This window comes from Penicillium lagena, assembly GCF_028827675.1.
Source record: "Penicillium lagena strain IBT 129212 chromosome Unknown utg000008l_segment0_segment0, whole genome shotgun sequence".
Lineage (NCBI taxonomy): Eukaryota > Fungi > Ascomycota > Eurotiomycetes > Eurotiales > Aspergillaceae > Penicillium > Penicillium lagena.
Genome location: NW_026623229.1, coordinates 1,470,990 through 1,485,912, shown reverse-complemented (window position 1 = coordinate 1,485,912; position 14,923 = coordinate 1,470,990). Strand labels below are relative to the sequence as shown.

At 53.5% G+C, this 14,923-nt stretch overlaps 5 protein-coding genes across 5 annotated transcripts; 4 read left to right on the top strand and 1 right to left on the bottom strand.

Moving 5' to 3' along the window:
• Positions 1-190: 190 nt before the first annotated feature.
• On the top strand, positions 191-5,053 carry bck1 (uncharacterized protein; the record flags this gene model as incomplete). The annotated part of the gene is made up of 3 exons (XM_056983109.1): positions 191-2,605; positions 2,629-4,862; positions 4,933-5,053. The coding sequence occupies 3 exons, from the start codon at positions 191-193 to the stop codon at positions 5,051-5,053; spliced, it is 4,770 nt and encodes a 1,589-aa protein (XP_056828603.1).
• A 502-nt stretch (positions 5,054-5,555) lies between these two features.
• On the bottom strand, positions 5,556-8,087 carry N7510_011183 (Golgi transport complex subunit COG3; the record flags this gene model as incomplete). The annotated part of the gene is made up of 4 exons (XM_056983108.1): positions 5,556-6,344; positions 6,396-7,415; positions 7,469-7,808; positions 7,867-8,087. 4 exons carry the CDS (start codon positions 8,085-8,087, stop codon positions 5,556-5,558), a joined length of 2,370 nt encoding a protein of 789 aa, XP_056828602.1.
• Positions 8,088-8,229: 142 nt separating this feature from the next.
• N7510_011182 (RCC1 domain-containing protein) lies at positions 8,230-9,972 on the top strand (the record flags this gene model as incomplete). Its single annotated transcript, XM_056983107.1, has 1 exon — positions 8,230-9,972. One exon carries the CDS (start codon positions 8,230-8,232, stop codon positions 9,970-9,972), a length of 1,743 nt encoding a protein of 580 aa, XP_056828601.1.
• Positions 9,973-10,187: 215 nt separating this feature from the next.
• nop9 (RNA-binding RNA processing protein NOP9) lies at positions 10,188-12,287 on the top strand (the record flags this gene model as incomplete). Its single annotated transcript, XM_056983106.1, has 1 exon — positions 10,188-12,287. One exon carries the CDS (start codon positions 10,188-10,190, stop codon positions 12,285-12,287), a length of 2,100 nt encoding a protein of 699 aa, XP_056828600.1.
• Positions 12,288-12,608: 321 nt separating this feature from the next.
• Positions 12,609-14,390, top strand: N7510_011180 (pyridoxal phosphate-dependent decarboxylase family protein; the record flags this gene model as incomplete). The annotated part of the gene is made up of 2 exons (XM_056983105.1): positions 12,609-12,653; positions 12,711-14,390. The coding sequence occupies 2 exons, from the start codon at positions 12,609-12,611 to the stop codon at positions 14,388-14,390; spliced, it is 1,725 nt and encodes a 574-aa protein (XP_056828599.1).
• Positions 14,391-14,923: the final 533 nt, after the last annotated feature.

Genomic DNA, 14,923 nt, shown 5'->3' with positions numbered 1-14,923 from the left:
CGTCTTGATTTCTGTTTCGCCAGTGGCCGGGTTATCGATATCCACGTTCCAAGCGCACCTGCCTACCTACCAAAGCTGGACCTTTGGAGACGGATCGACGATGCGCTAACGTGGATATACCCTGACTACTGCCCTCTTCAGGCCCTCCTTGCACAGTGTGTATACGGACGACACCTGAGCGTTGATCGCCATGGAAAACCGACAATACATCCCAGGGCCACCGTCCTCCGGGATGCAACAACCGGGCCAACCACACCCTATGAACATACCACCACCTCCTCCGCCTCGACATCCTGTACCACCGCCGCCGCCCATGAGAACACCTGGAGGAGCAGCTTATGGCACTCATACACAATTCCAACCATCTTGGATACCTCCTCCACCGCCTCCGATGACATCTGCCCATCCACAGAATCAGCATATGAATTATGGCCGCCCTTCTACTGCTCCCTTCGCGATTCCTCCCCCTCCTCCCCCTCCGCCTCCGCCTCAAACGAACAACGCGAACAACGCCCAGCCTGACAACCAGCCACTCACATCCGCAACTTATATTCCACGGCACGACCAACCACTTACATCCGCCACATATATTCCCGGTCACGATACTATTGGCGTCGGTATTCCACCCTTGTTTGAAGCACGAACGCCGTATGAAGCATACGGCCATCAACCACGACTGAATCAAGCGCACGGCATTTCAGGTGTCGATGGCACATACACAAGAGACGACCCGACCCTTTATGGGAATGTTCACTACGACAAGGCGCAACCCTCGGGCGCAAGTCGGCCCCCCGATGTCGGAAAGTCGCCGAGCAATCGTCACAACGGGGCCGGCGACCTATCACCCAGCGAAGCCCCTGATCATTGGCCATTGGATCGAGTCCTTTTGTGGCTGGCCGTGAATGGATTCTCCGATGACTGGCAAGAAACATTCAAGGCATTGGAACTTCAAGGGGGCGAATTTCTCGAGCTGGGGCTTGGGTCTGGTGGACGAGGCAACCTTGGCAAGATGCATCAAGTTGTTTACCCCCAATTGGCCAAGGAGTGTGCCCGGCGTGGCTCTAAATATGAGCAGGCCCACGAACGCGAGGAAGGGAAACGCATGCGTAAGTTGATTCGCCAAATTCACGATGGTTCACAGGAGACCTCGGTCTCTACGCCACAGCGAACGGATCCCCCGCTGTTCTCAGCGGAGGGACTGCCGGGTTTCTACTCTAATGCCGAGCCTCGCTCTGCTGGTGGTGGCAATGACATGTATCCCGACCCGTCAGCCGCGCTGCCGGCTCCGTCTTCCGCCCAGAGGACAAATGGACAAATGCGATCTGTTACTGGGCCGCCGGCATCAGCTGGGCATGACTCTTCGGCGCATGATTCCCCTTCACGAGAATCGGCAACCTGGTTTCGATCGGAGGCATCACGAATTGCCTTGTCATCCCTCAGCGACCATAGGCGACAGAGCCCCTCAATCTCTAGCGACACGGGTCCTTATCCAGCGCCGTCTTCTTACCGCCAGGACAAGGATAGCCCGAAGAGCGGCAGTCCGGCCATGCAGCATATGTCTCCCTCTTACCCAGGGCTGAGTTCCTCGTCAGCTACAGATTTGACCATCAGACACGAACATTCCCGGGGCAATAGTACAGAATCAATTCCTGGCGTCGGTCAAGGTCATCTATCTACAGGGAGGTACTATGATTCCCGCAGACAAGGCCCAGAGGGCGCTCGTCCATCTCCCCAAGACCGTCAATGCAGCTCAGAAATATCGTCCTCGCTTCCGAGAGAGCATAGCAAGGGTATTTTCAACCTCTTTCGGAGGAAGGCCAAGCCGGACTCGAGTCATCCGTCGCCAGAAGACCAGTTTCTGGAGTCTCCAACAAGCCCAGAAGCCCACCCGAATGGACCATATCCCCCATACCTGAAGCCGACCCTCAATTCCAGCGACGTCTCTGTCGGCGAACGTCCGTCATCGACGCACACGTCGGATCCCGAGAAAGTCGGGAGGACAAAACAGACCAGCAAAGGCAAGCGGTGGATCTTGGCCACCATGGATGGCTGGAACTACCGCCTCATTGACGTGTCTGAGATGGAAAGTGTTGAGTCCCTGCGTGCCGGAATTTGCCAGAACCTTGGTATTTCGGATTGGGGCAATGCGCAGATCTTTGTCACTGAGCCTGGGCAGTCTGAGCACGAGGAACCCGTCAATGATACGAATCTGTCGCTCTATCGCAGAAACAGATGCGACCCTCATGGTTCCTTGAAGTTGTTCGTGCGAGGCACTGTTACACAATCTGCGCAGACTACTCCCCGATTTGACGGTCTGGGGGTCTCAATACCAGAAAAACCTGCCCCCTCTCCCACGTCCTTGCAACACCAGCTCCACAGGAAACCGCTGGATGGTGATGCTCTCAACAGGATATCACCACACACTCCAGGCAAACCACTAGGCTCGCCCTCGCAAGCGACGTTCAAGACTTCTCCTACCGCAAATGGTTCTCAAGATCAGACTCCCGACTCTGAGAAGGATATCCGTGCTCGCTATGAGGATCACTTGCGCGAGGTTGAGCGCAAGCAGAAGGCATATCGGAATTCACGATTGCACCCCTCGCAAGTGCCAAAAGATTCCCCGGCGAGGCTGGCATCAGAGGGACCAAAGTCATTGATTTTGACAAGGGTCGTGTTTCTCCCTATGATAAGGATACCTTTTCAAAGACCGACACGCTGAAGCCCCTTCGGAAAGCGCCGAGCGCACCAAACGAATCCAACACGCTTACCAAGGTCAACTCCCTTAGCAAAAGACCTGGTGATCGTGAGCGTGCACGCCCATCGCAACCTGTTCACACACACGGTCTTGGGGCCATGATTGCGAGCATGGGGCGCATCGGTGGTGCCGTCGGTACACCATCGTCTTCTGTACCGGTTCCTCCCAGTCCCTCAAACCGGGATAGTGCCAGCTCAGAGACGGTTACTCTAGATTCTGCTGCGTCTGCATCGAGTCAGACAACTCCGAGTAAGTTCCGGGGGATTTATTTTGTTGTACAGTTAACTAACGAGCGTTTAATCGCAGACTCCTCAAGGCCCTCTTCGAAGTTGACCTCCGAACAAGAAGCACGGAAATCTCAGGAATCATTTGCCGCTCCTTCTTCGACAACGTCATCGCGGAAGCCCTCTCTCCAGTCTCGAAAGTCGTTTGGACCCGAATTCGTGTTTGAGGAGCATGAAGTATCATTCCAGCGGCCTCCTAATCCGCCAACAACAGAGGAATCTGATGAAAGTTCTGACGACGGTCTTTGGGCAATGCGTCCGACACACCAGACTAAGCAAGCGGAGACTAGTCTTCAAAAGCAAAGGCCCACTCTCACTGTCGACACGGAAAACAACAGGGATTCAAAAGTTCGCTTCAAGTCTCCGATCGATGTTGCCCGATCAGCACAAACCTCTGGCGGGGAGACATCCGACGACAAAGAACAGAAGTCTGGTACCTGGTTTGACGCAGATGAACCAGATACGCCAGAAGAGGAGAAACCACCCGGCCCAGTGTTCGCCCGAGAAGACGTTTGGGCGAGTAGACCTCCAGTTGAGGGCGTCATTGACGATCTTGATAAGTTCTTCCCGAACATCGATCTTGATGCTCCCTACCTAGATGGGCCTCCATCGCCAAATGGCCGAGGCCCTGTCGAGCAGAAACAGGAGGCTCCAACCTCTGCTGCTTCGCACTCTGGTCCAAGTCCCGTCGATTCATCCTACGATGCGGAGTCATCGACTGTGAAGCCGAATGACGCTGGAGCTTATGCTCGTCGCGCAGTCTCGCGCAGTGGTGGCGGCCTTCAGCGGATGAAGTCTATTCGAGAGGTGGCCCAAGGCGCGAACAAGGCCAACAGGACGCAAAGTATCAGTGGGGTCAGTGGCCAAAGAGGAGGTGACATGCTGCGCCGCAGAAGCACGACCAAGATGTTTGGTGCCAAAATCATGCAAATCAGCCCTAAGCCAGGTGGTCAACTCAATCGACTCGACCCTATACCGAGTAGTAGCCAGGCTGCTGCTGCTACTACTGCTGCTGCTACTACTGCTGCTGGTAATGCTCCGCCGCAACGACAGCCCACTTTCCGTATCATCCGCGGTAAGCTCATCGGCAAGGGAACCTACGGCCGGGTGTATCTGGGCATCAACGCAGACAATGGTGAAGTCTTGGCTGTGAAGCAAGTCGAGATCAATGCCCGGATTGCAGGCATGGACAAGGATCGTATCAAGGAGATGGTGGCTGCGCTGAACCAGGAAATTGACACGATGCAACACCTCGAACACCCTAATATCGTCCAGTATCTCGGTTGCGAGCGCGGCGAATTCTCCATCTCCATCTACCTCGAGTATATCTCTGGTGGCTCGATTGGAAGCTGTCTTCGCAAACACGGAAAATTCGAAGAGAGCGTTGTCAAGTCCCTCACACGGCAGACCCTAAGTGGACTCGCATACCTGCACGACAAGGGCATTCTCCACCGCGATTTGAAAGCAGATAATATCCTTCTGGATCTCGACGGAACATGCAAGATCTCTGATTTCGGTATTTCCAAGAAAACTGACAATATCTACGGCAATGATTCCACCAACTCCATGCAGGGCTCGGTCTTCTGGATGGCCCCGGAGGTCATCCAGTCCCAGGGCCGCGGCTACAGTGCCAAAGTCGATATCTGGTCCCTTGGTTGTGTGGTTCTGGAAATGTTCGCTGGCCGTCGCCCGTGGAGCAAGGAAGAGGCTATCGGCGCCATCTTCAAGTTGGGCAGTCTCAGCGAGGCTCCTCCCATCCCCGAAGATGTATCTTTGAATATCAGTCCTGCGGCGCTGTCTTTCATGCTGGACTGCTTCACCATGTAAGACTGACTCTTCCCCCCCCTTTCTCTCTATTCATAATTGCTCGTCTAACATTTCCCCTTTCTACAGAGATACCTACGACCGTCCCACAGCTGGAACCCTGCTCACGCGCCACCCCTTCTGCGAAGCAGATGCGACTTACGATTTCCTCAACACGGAACTCTACGCCAAGATCCGCGATGTCCTTTAAATTCTTTTTCATTTCATTTTAGTTTTGCGTCATGTTTCTTTTCCGGGGGTCTCTTGCATGGAAAGATATTGTTACTACTCTGGATTGATTCGGTTTTTGGGTAAGGAGCTGGGCTGCTCTGGGTTTTTCGCATCATACAATCAATACCCTCTCCCTTTGACGTCTGGGTCAAACGCTTACTGTTGTCTGATGACTTGGTCTTTTTTTCCTATTGGGATGACCTCTTTCGTGTTTAATTGCTTATTTGCTCGCTTAATGTACATAGCATTGCTCATGGTTCATGGGCTGTGATATGATGGTAACCACAAATCTTCAATTCGGTTGAGATCTTGATGCCTTGGTACTCTAGTTTACGTGTACGTAGAAGATAGGTCGAGGGGACATTTCATGCTATAATATTCCACACCACAACCACAAGTACGCTATTTCCACATGGTATCTATGCTAACAACAGGGAAAAGAAAGAATGTAGGAAGATCCCTGAAACGGGTCAATCAACGATCTATGAAGTCCGGCTCGAAAGATCATCATCATCCTCGCCCAGGTCAGCGCTCTCAGACTGAAGACCAGCGACGCCGACCCTGAACACCCCCTCGCACCACTCTGCAAAGGTTTCGACGTCCCAGACAGCATCCTCCCGCCCCTTGCCCTTTTTACTGACGGGAAAGCCCTTGCCCTTCTCCGAGGAAGTGTACTTATCAAAGAAATCCTCGTAGATCTGGATCGTGCGGTCCTGCACGGCGCCAACAAGAGTTTCTTTCATCCGAGTATCATCGATATACTCATTCAGGATATTGCGGAGGATGGGGACTTCTTTCTCGATCGTGCGACAGGATGGATGGATGAGCTCGCCGCGCTGCAGGTTGCGCGTGTCGACGAATTTGGCGGGCAGGGAGGCGGTCATGCGTGCGGCGAAGGCGTTGATGAAGTCGTTGATAACCGTACGGAGACGCCCGTCTAGCTCGACCTTGGCGTCGAGCATGTTCTCCACGACTCGTGGGACAAGACCGTGACCGACAAGGCGCATCAGGTTGCGTGGATTGAAGAGACCGCCCCGTTCGCGAAGTTCCCAGAATGTACTTGTGACGCCTGAGAAGTCGAAGGAGACTTCCGGGGCGACGTATTCGATGTCGAAGGCGACGATTTGTTGTTTGAGGATGAGGAGGTGGCTCATGAGAAAGAGTTGGCCGTCGGCGGGGGCGGATTTGTTAGAAATGAGGGAGCTGGCGTGGTGAAGGGATAGGGTGGTTTGGTGCACGATTTGGTGCGCGAGATCGTCGAAGACTTGGGACTATTTTGCAGGGATTAGTTATGAAAACATAGCACGAGGAGGTGAGCTTACATTAACAAGGCGATATATCCGGCTGAGGAGCCATATCGCTTTTCGAAGTGTGGGATACCACCCTTTGAGTGCGGTCTGGGTCTCAAAGTCCCATTTCCCGTCTAGTTCCTGTTGAGAATCTGTATCATCGCCTTGCTTGCCGCCAGCTGTCGTCATCAAGGCATTTGCAGATGTATCTTTCTTGCCCGAGATTTGCGTGTCTGTCACGGTAAGAGACACCTGGCGATTGCGCATCGGATAGTCAATGTCTTCCGGGCGAGGCTTGTACCGCTCAATTTCATCTCGGAGGGATGCCTGGGCCCGGAAAACCAGGCGTGTCTGTACATCTTGCAGGGCCGGTTGGATCAAACTGGAGAAATCCAGATGGTTTGCATCCACTTGTTCGGTTTCGTCCTCCGGATCCAGGAAGTACCGCGTCTGGAGAAGGGTGCAGAGTTGACAGAGCTTGACAATGTCGTTCTCATGGATGATCTTGGGGCGCAGGTGATCATAGAGCGGCTCGCAGATTGTCTCCAGGAAATCGTACAATCCGCCATAGCCATGGAACCACTCCCCCCACAAATCAAATTCGTCCAAGCACATACCACGAATGTAACTGATACTCGCCCGCGCAAATGCAACAAGGTCCTTGGTCGAGCTTGGCGTCTGCGCAATCTCGCCCAGTTTCCGGCGAGCAAGCGGTATGATCAATCGTGCTCGAGTATTGGCGTAATTGGTGTGCAGTTCGTTCATCAGGCTTTGGTATTCCGCCTCATTGTTCTGGTCGGGATTGAGTGGCGGAACGGCTCTTTTCTGGATCTCGAGTCCGATTTGCTTTAACTCGGGTGCCCCAACTCTGAATTTGGCATAAAGAAGAGCCGACATGGCAGTGTCGTTCAGCGACTGGTCTGACAGCTTCTTCGAGACACTCTGATAAACTTCTCGGAGTGATGCAACAAAGTTGCCGCGGATCAGGGTGAGGGCTCGCGTTAAAAGTAACCGGTATCTGGCGCGATATACCTCGGCTTCCTTTTGCTCCGGCTAAAATTGGGAGTTAGAAGCACATTCGTCAACCTTCGCAGCCCGGTACTCACGTGAGTTTCCATGTAATCCAAACACACATCGAGACGTCTCAGCATATCGGAGAACTCGTGATTGCGAACAGTGTTTCCAGCCCCTGGAGCGTTGAGCCGTCGTGAAGCGGGATCCAAGAAATCATAGTAATGGAGGTTGGTCTGGATGCCATTGGCGAGCTGCAGGTCTCGGTCCTGCGCAGACAAAAGTCCCTCGCACTGTTTTTCGAAGTTGGATGTCTGCAACTCCACGGCCTTGAATTGCTGCGACAAGCTGGAAAGATCGTCGAGGAGGGTCAGGGTGCTCATCAGGATCTCGTCGATGTGATCCTTTGATTGCTGCAGTTCATCCAAGCAGCTCCTAGTAGAAGGAAATGCGGTCAGTTACGGCAAAGATGTTCAATTTCAATAGCACATACTGGTACTCATTGTAGCTCTCCTCGACCAGGTCATCCTTGATCCCATTGAGCCACTGGGAGAACTCCAGCTCATTGTTCCAGCTTGGGATCTCCCACTTGAGCAGACCGGGGGATTTCTCTTGTGTTGTCTCGAGACTCGTCAGTGTCTCATTGGGGGCCGGCTTGCGCGGCGGACCCGATGGCGCAGTCTGGCGACGGGCGCGCTGTTGCTTGGACGCCATGGTGCAAGGCAAGTCAGGAAAGTGTACACGCTCACAAGGTGTCCCTCGTGGGCCGCAGTTCTGCCATCGAACTCCGCCTCCTGACGCAAACATGGCGGGTGGCGCTGCTGGACTGGTACATTGACTCAAGAACAGACACACGATGCTGTCAAGTCGAGTACGTCGTCCAACGACGCACATACTACTTCCTCTGGCCTCTCCCAGACTCCCGACACGTCAGCCATTGCATGCGCCATGGCGACGATTTACGAGCTCTAAGCAAGCTCCCAGCAAGAGCTCCGAGACCCAGTCCCACTGGTTTCGCCACTCTCTCGGACTGGCAGTTGCCGGTACTGCGGTCTTTCTAGGTTATACATATGTGACAAGCGACTGGAAGGGAACCGGGGTGGACGGTGCCGCCGGCGCACAGAAGGGTCTAACCCCAATCGACTACCCCAGCTCTCAGTTTGTCCAGGAAAAGAGAAGTCTCAAGAGTCCTGGAGTATACACATGGGGGTCAAATGTCTATCGCGTGGTGGATCCGGGATCGAAAGACACCAATGTCAAGATCCCGCGACGATTTTCATATTTTGATGGCCAGGTGCTGAGAGACTTCAAAATTGACGACAAGGCCGGCGCCGCGATCACCGAGAATGGAGATCTGGTGCAATGGGGCAAAGGGTTCTCGGAGACCAACTTCACTCCAACCAAGACCCTAACCGGCAAGAGTCTGGTATCACTCTCCCTATCCGAGGATCGAATCATTGCGCTGTCTTCCAACGGCACCGTCTACTCGTTGCCGATATCCCAAATTGACCAACAGTCCGGCCCCAAGCCTCAAGAGGGTTCCTGGGTTCCCTTCTGGGCTGGACAGTCTCGTTTGAGCTATCGCGTGCTGCAGCCGGCCCTAAAACTGGGCGAATCAGTCACAGCGATCCGTACTGGGCGGGAACACGCTCTGTTGCTTACGAGCGCCGGGCGAGTCTTTTCGGCAGCTGCATCTACTGAGCATTATCCCTTGCTCGGTCAACTCGGTGTCCCTGGTTTAACTTGGTCCACCAGACCCAGCGGGCCGGTGGATTCCTGCCACGAAGTTGCGACGCCGAAAGGCGTAAAGATTGCCCAAATTGCCGCTGGTGATTATCACTCCTTGGTGTTGAGCAAAGATGGCCGTCTTTTTGCGTTTGGTGATAACTCCTTCGGACAATTGGGAGTAGAATTTGAACCAAGTCTACCCTCCAAGGACACCCCGTTTGAACTGTCTCTGCGCAGGCTCTACAAGGGAGGAATCTATCTTCCAACAGTCACCAGTATCGCAGCCGGTGGAGCAAACACCTTTTTCACCGTGGACGCTAAGCGAGTTCCGGGTCCTGGGGAAGAGGCAGCCACCATCCGTGACTTGGGTCGCGTAACCGCGGATACTTGGGCCTGCGGTCGAGGAATCTGGGGTACACTCGGCAATGGACGATGGATCCACCTGCAAGATGAACCCACCAAGGTGAAGGCATTGAGCGGGCTGAGCGAGTACGACGAGAAGACGAAACGAATTACACCGATCCATCTTCGCGATGTCTGTGTGGGCACGACCCATGTTTCGGCCGTGATGGACAACAAGACCAATCTCAAGGCCGCTACCACCGACTCACTGAGTGGATCGCAGGATTGGGGCTTTGACGTGCTCTGGTGGGGAGGCAACGAGCATTTCCAACTCGGCACCGGGAAGAGGACCAATCTGTCCAAGCCCACGTATATCGGCACCCCCGACGACACGGGCAAGACAAGCGAGACAGAAACACGACTCCAGATCATGCCGCGCCATAAGGGCCAGGTCGGAAAGCGGACTGTCAGCATGGAGCAGCGAGTGTCGTGTGGTCGGCATGTCTCCGCGATTTACTCGGGAGTGTAACACCATGTTCTATAAAATGTACATTAATTCCTGTTCTTATAAAGACTGTAAAATCTCTGTTTGATCCCTTCTCTGCCCTCTCCGACCACCTGAGTATCGTTGGTGTACAGGTATAGATCGGTGCAAACAAGACAAACATGCGCGGAGGATCGCCGCTTTCTCCAAAGAAAAAAAATTCCAGCGACACCAAACCACCACCTTTGTCCATCGCCACCATGCCTCGCGAGCAGAAGAAGAGAGGCCGCCGGGCTGAACAGAAGGCCCACAAGGACGAATCCAAGCGGAAATACGACGAAGCCCCCGAAGAACCTGCCGCGAAACGGATCAAGGCCGACGAGCCCGACACCTCCGAACAGCCTGCAGACTACATTCCCTTGGAGCAAGAAGAAAGCCAGCCAGGAGATCATGGTCCATCAGCTGATATGCCGTTTTACGGTCTACTCGACACCGAGGAGTCAGAATACTTCTCACGCGCCAGCGAAATGCTCGAACTGAACCAGTTCCAAGATGCCGAGGAACGGAGTCTGTTCGTCGACAGCGTCTACGAGGAAGCCAACGGCAAGGAATTGAAGATTGCCTGCAGTCAGGGCTGCTCTCGCCTTATGGAAAAATTGATCTCTATGTCCAACACAAGCCAGATTCGTCACATATTCGGCAAGTTCCTTGGCCACTTTCTCCACCTTGTACAGCATCGATTCGCGAGTCACTGCTGCGAAACGCTTTTTACTCATGCTGCCCCGGCAGTTATGCAGAAAGCAGCGAAGGCCCAGACCAAAAAGAAGGCAAACGAGGAAGATGGCGATGCAGAGTCAGATCTGTCGCTTGCGGAGATGTTCATGGCTGTGATTGAGGAACTAAAGGAAAACTGGGGGTACCTGTTGACGGAACGATTTGCCTCGCATACGATTCGAGTTTTGCTCCTCGTTCTCGCTGGTGAGCCGGTGGATGTGTCCTCGTCCGACTCAGTCATCGCGAGTCGCAAAAAGGAAAAGCACGGCGTCCTAACTGCGGAGGCACAAGAGGAAAGGGGTACTACACAAAAGAAGGGTGTGCCCGAATCGTTTGAGCCCGCTCTGAAGAAGATCATGAAAGATATGGTGTCGGGGCTGGACGACACTTACCTGCGAGCTCTCGCTACACACCCTGTTGGAAACCCTGTTCTTCAAGTGTTGCTATTTCTGGAGCTCTCGCATTTTGGTAAATCCAGTGCCAAGGACCCGAATTCGATCCTCCGGAGGCTGGTGCCTGACGAGTCTTTCGAGGAAGGTACAGAGAGCGCAACTTTCATTCGCGGCCTGCTATATGATCCGGTGGGTTCGCGCTTGGTGGAGACCATGGTGCGACACATGCCCGGAAAGGTGTTTAAGAATCTCTATAAGAACAACATCCGTGATCGCATCGGGTCTCTCTCTCGGAATACCACTGCGGGCTACGTGGTCCTACGGACTTTGGAGAGACTGGGGAAGGACGACCTGCAAAATGCCCTGGAACTCATCATCACAGAGGTTCCTGGTCTTGTCGAACGCTCGAGGATCGTTGTTCTCAGAGTGTTGATCGAGCGATGTGTGGTCCGTGGTGTCGACACAAGGCCTCTTGCCAATGCATTTGAGAAGGCTTACGACCAAGACCCGGCTGTTCGGCTTCGGCAGATGCTGAAACTCGATGGGACCGCGGAGAAGGCGGCTCAGGAGTCCTTGGATGAGACTAAGGAAGGATATGATGAGGAGAGGCAGAAAGAGCAGAGAGATAAAGCGCCTGCAGCCGAGAAGCTTCACGGATCTCTACTGGCGCAAGCGATGCTCGCCGTTCCCGGTCCGTTGAGTGAAATTGTGTACAGCAGCTTGCTGGCACAGCCCTTCGATTCGATCATACAGATGTCGCGAGATCCGACTGCGTCTCGCGTCCTCCAGCAAGCTCTCACCCTTCCAACTTCCACCTCCCAATTCCGCCGACAGATCACTACACGATTCCAAGGGCACATGAAAGATCTCGCCCTGAACAGCAGTGGCTCGCACGTGGTGGACTCATTATGGCCAGCGACCAAGGACATCTTTTTTGTCAAGGAGCGCCTGGCGCAGGAACTAGCGGAACATGAGATGGCGCTGCGAGATTCCTTCCTCGGCCGGGCAGTCTGGCGGAACTGGTCAATGGATCTCTACAAGCGCCGGCGCGGTGAATGGACTGGCCGCGCAAAGGGCATTGAGAGGCAGCCAGAAACCGGTGATGGCGCGCGGCCCAAGTCGAAGATTGAGCTGGCGCGGGCTCGGTTTGCTGCGCAGCAAGGAGATGGGGCGGCGGTACCTGCGTCGTCCTGAATTTCATGAAATAATTTTTTAGACCAAAAAACAGTCATGGATCTATGAAACGTTGCATACTCTAATCGCATCCACTTATTGTATACTCCCGTAATATACAACGCTGTCGCATCCGGCATTAGTGTCCATGACATCAACCCCACCATGTCGCCATCTCCGGGATCGGCTGCCCGAAACTTTTTTTTATCTTCGGCACTTCACGTTACATCCCGGTCATTGCTTTTTTGGTCTTTTTTGGCTCGGTTATTTATATAGACTGTTGGCATTCTCGTTCTATATACACATTTCCACATATTCGTCCTCGGATCTCCGATTGCATACATGTCGGACATCTCGCCGACCAGCCGCGCCGCGGAGGTGCAGAATGTGAGTTGCCGGCAATCCCTGCTGTGTCACCTCGAAGTCCTGACAATGAACATATAGCTGCTGAAAGCTGTCGAGGACCTTCTAATACCATTTATCCGCGCAGCCGACGAGAGTCACAGCAACACTTCCGTGCACAAAGTCAGCACCAATGACACGAACGGCACGAACGGCACGAACGGCGTCAATGGGCACGCTACGCCGACAGGAATGTCGCTGATAGACTACAAGAAGCCCGAAGAACTACAAAAGATCCTGCAGCTCGAAGTACCGGAGAAAGGGACTCGACAAGAAGGGCTGATCGAGGTCCTCCAGAAGGTACTCAGGTACTCGGTCAACACCTGGCACCAGGGATTCCTGGACAAGCTGTATGCGTCGACGAATGCGCCCGGAGTGGCAGCGGAGCTGATCCTCGCGACTCTAAACACCAATGTGCACGTCTACCAGGTTTCGCCTGCCCTGACGCTGATCGAGAAGTACACGGGCCAGCAACTGGCGGGTCTTTTTGGATTGAACGGCCCTCGCGCCGGCGGAATATCGGTGCAGGGCGGCTCGGCATCGAACACCACGTCCATTGTCATTGCCCGCAATAACCTCTATCCGGAAACGAAAACGTATGGTAATGGAGGGTACAAATTTGTCCTGTTCACAAGTGCGCATGGTCACTACAGTATTGAGAAGGCGGCGCAAATGATCGGGCTTGGAAGCAGCGCTGTCTGGCCAGTGCCAGTTGACAATCAAGGCTGCATGATTCCATCCGAGCTTGAGAGGCTGATTCTGAAGGCGCAAGGCGACGGCCGAACGCCATTTTACGTTAATGCCACGGCGGGCACGACGGTCATGGGTTCGTTTGATCCCTTTGACGAGATCGGGAACATCTGTCGGAAATATAGTCTGTGGTTCCATATAGATGGATCTTGGGGTGGCTCCTTTATCTTCTCTCGTCGACAGAAACACAAGCTCGCGGGCGCGGAGAAGGCTAACAGCATTGCCATCAATCCGCACAAGATGCTCGGTGTGCCGGTGACCTGCTCGTTCTTGTTGGCTGCCGATATGCGTCAATTCCACAAGGCCAACACTCTGCCTGCGGGATATCTGTTCCATAACGAAGACCCGGAGCCTGGTGTAAATGGCAACGCACAGCCCGAGCCTGAATTGGAAGCTGATTCTCCAGAAATTTGGGATCTGGCAGACCTTACTCTTCAATGTGGTCGGCGTGCTGACTCTTTAAAACTCTTTCTGGGATGGACATACTACGGGTCCGAGGGGTACGAGCAGCAAATCGACTCAGCCTGCGAGGTGGCAGCACACCTCGCCAACCTCGTCACCAAGAGCCCTAATCTCATTCTGGTCAGCGAAAATCCTCCTCCGTGTCTACAGGTCTGCTTCTACTATGCCCCCGGCAAGCAGCTCTTGCATCCACGCGGTCTTGTCCAAAACGAAACAGAGCGCGGAAAGAAGAACAGCAAGGTCACCGAGCGCATCACGCATGCGATTGTGCCTCAGGGCTTCATGGTGGACTTTGCGCCGCCCAGCGGAGATGCAAAAGCAGAGGGAGATGGCAAGTTCTTCCGGTGTGTGGTCAATGTCTTGACCACCAAAGATACAGTCGAGGCTATGGTGAGTGCCATTGAGCAGGTGGGCCCTAGCATTATCGATGATTTGAAAACGTTCAACCCGGCGATTCCTTATAAAAGACCTGGCGAGCATGGGCATGGACCTGTTGTCCACAATGTTTGAGATTATATAGCGCTATATACATTTATAGACGTTTACACTTTCCGATGTTTCTTGTGGCAAACAATATTATTTACATGACCCCAAAACACCTGCACAAAAGTCCATGAAGCTAAAAACTACATACAATATGCATTGTCTTCTGTACTGCAGTTGACGGTGGCCACAATGACAATATTACACCACAACGCTAAGTGACGGTAAATCGAGTTCCGGAAATGGCTACGTTGGACGCCATTTTCGGCGCCCGTTTTCCAGAATCTTTGTCTGGCTGCTTGTCTTCGGTTCTGGTTAGGCTGAGTCATCTATCTACAAATGCTTTCTCAGCCGACCAGATGTAACTAGTTAAGTACACGGAGCAATGCACGCTTGTTTACGACGCGTATTCATCATAATAGTGATATGGTGAGGACAGAAAGTAGTCAAAATCCCTTAGTCCTCCATCCTATTTCACACCCTCTTTTCATAGCTACTAAGGTGTCATTTTTGTGATCACGCCATTGAATATATGCTACCCACCACTTACGGTCGGATAC